The sequence below is a fragment of the Condylura cristata genome, unplaced genomic scaffold (assembly GCF_000260355.1).
Source record: "Condylura cristata isolate star-nosed mole 26May11 unplaced genomic scaffold, ConCri1.0 scaffold00033, whole genome shotgun sequence".
NCBI lineage: Eukaryota > Metazoa > Chordata > Mammalia > Eulipotyphla > Talpidae > Condylura > Condylura cristata.
In genome coordinates, this window is record NW_004567134.1 from 18,784,981 (window position 1) to 18,786,209 (window position 1,229).

General features: G+C 74.2%; 1 protein-coding gene across 1 annotated transcript in view; it reads right to left on the reverse strand.

Annotated features, from left to right (window-relative positions):
* TRNT1 (tRNA nucleotidyl transferase, CCA-adding, 1) overlaps positions 1-899 on the reverse strand; it is a 5,781-nt gene extending 4,882 nt beyond the window's left edge. Inside the window, exons 1-2 of the mRNA XM_012732097.1 lie at positions 800-899; positions 40-241 (exon numbers count right to left, since the gene is read on the reverse strand). Coding sequence (XP_012587551.1) covers positions 40-241; positions 800-899 — 302 coding nt within the window. The remainder of the gene's footprint in view (positions 1-39; positions 242-799) is intronic.
* Positions 900-1,229: the final 330 nt, after the last annotated feature.

The following is a 1,229-nucleotide window of genomic DNA, read 5'->3' on the forward strand; positions in this document are numbered from 1 at the left end:
ACACCGCAGCCGGGAGGCCACGGCCACGGCCCGACGCGCCCGCTCACCCGGGCCGTGACGGTGCCGTGCTTCTCGCCCTTGCTGTTGATGGTGCGCACGCCGGCCGCCTGCAGCAGCGCCTTCATCTGCTCGGGCGTGGCCGTGGTGGCGAAGTCCACGTCCTGGGGCGTCACGCCGCTCAGCAGGTCCCGCACGGCGCCGCCCGCGATCCTCAGCTCGTGCTTCTCCTTGGCGAACAGCTCTGCGGGGGGCGGGGAGAGCGCGCGTTTCCCTGGGTCCCGGCTCTCAGGGGAGGCCCCTGGGCGGTGGCCTCGGAGGCCCCTGCTGGCACCGGGGAAAGGAGGCGGCGCCGGCCCCGCCCGCCCGGCCCTGCTCCTGCTGGCCCGCGCCCCCTCCCATGCCACCCGCCGGGCCGCTCTGCCTCCTGGACGAGCCCCTTGGGGAGACTCGTCCCCGCAGCCCTCCCCGTGTCCTGTCCTGTCCTCAGGCCCTGCGCCCCAGCCACTCTGCGACCTCCCACAGTAGCCAGCACCAACTCACCACTCCTGGGGGACAGGAGTGACCGTCGCCCAGGCTGTGGGCCAGTGCCCTTTCTGTGTGGTGACCCCAAGGAAATGCACTGTCCACCACTTGTCTCCCAGCTGGGATAAAAGCGACCTCGCCCCTTTCTAGCCACGAGGCTCCCGGCGGCCCCTGCCAGACCCACGTCCTCCCCGCTCCTGCCCGGCCGCAGCTCCTGCCCAGGGAGCACAGCAGGCCGTGGCCCCCGAGGCCCTGACACCCAGGCGCCCGCTCTCGCCTTCTGCGCTGGCCTCGGCCTCGGCCAGGGCTGGACCTGCCGGCCTGGCAGCCGTGAACTGCTGCAGGAGGTAAAGGCAGGGCGCGAGGGCCGTGTCCATCGCGACCACTGTCCCGCGCCTCCTCCCAACGCGCAGGTGCTGGCGCCGCGAGTGGGGCTGGCGAGCCAGGTGCAACGGCAAGGTGCGACCGCCCGGCCTGCGGGGTGCGCGGCCGACACCCGCTTCTCACACAGCAGCGCCTGCTGCAGCCTAGGGCCCGGCTCCCCGCCGTCGCACCCCAAGGCTCGGCTGGCCTCAGCCGGCCAGCGGCCACGCCAGGAGCCCGCACGACGCCGCCCTAAGCACCGGCCGAACCGTCCACACCTGCGCGTCAGGCCGAAGGCCCGGGCGAGGGCGCACAGCCGCCCCCCACCGCGCCCGGGAAGGGGC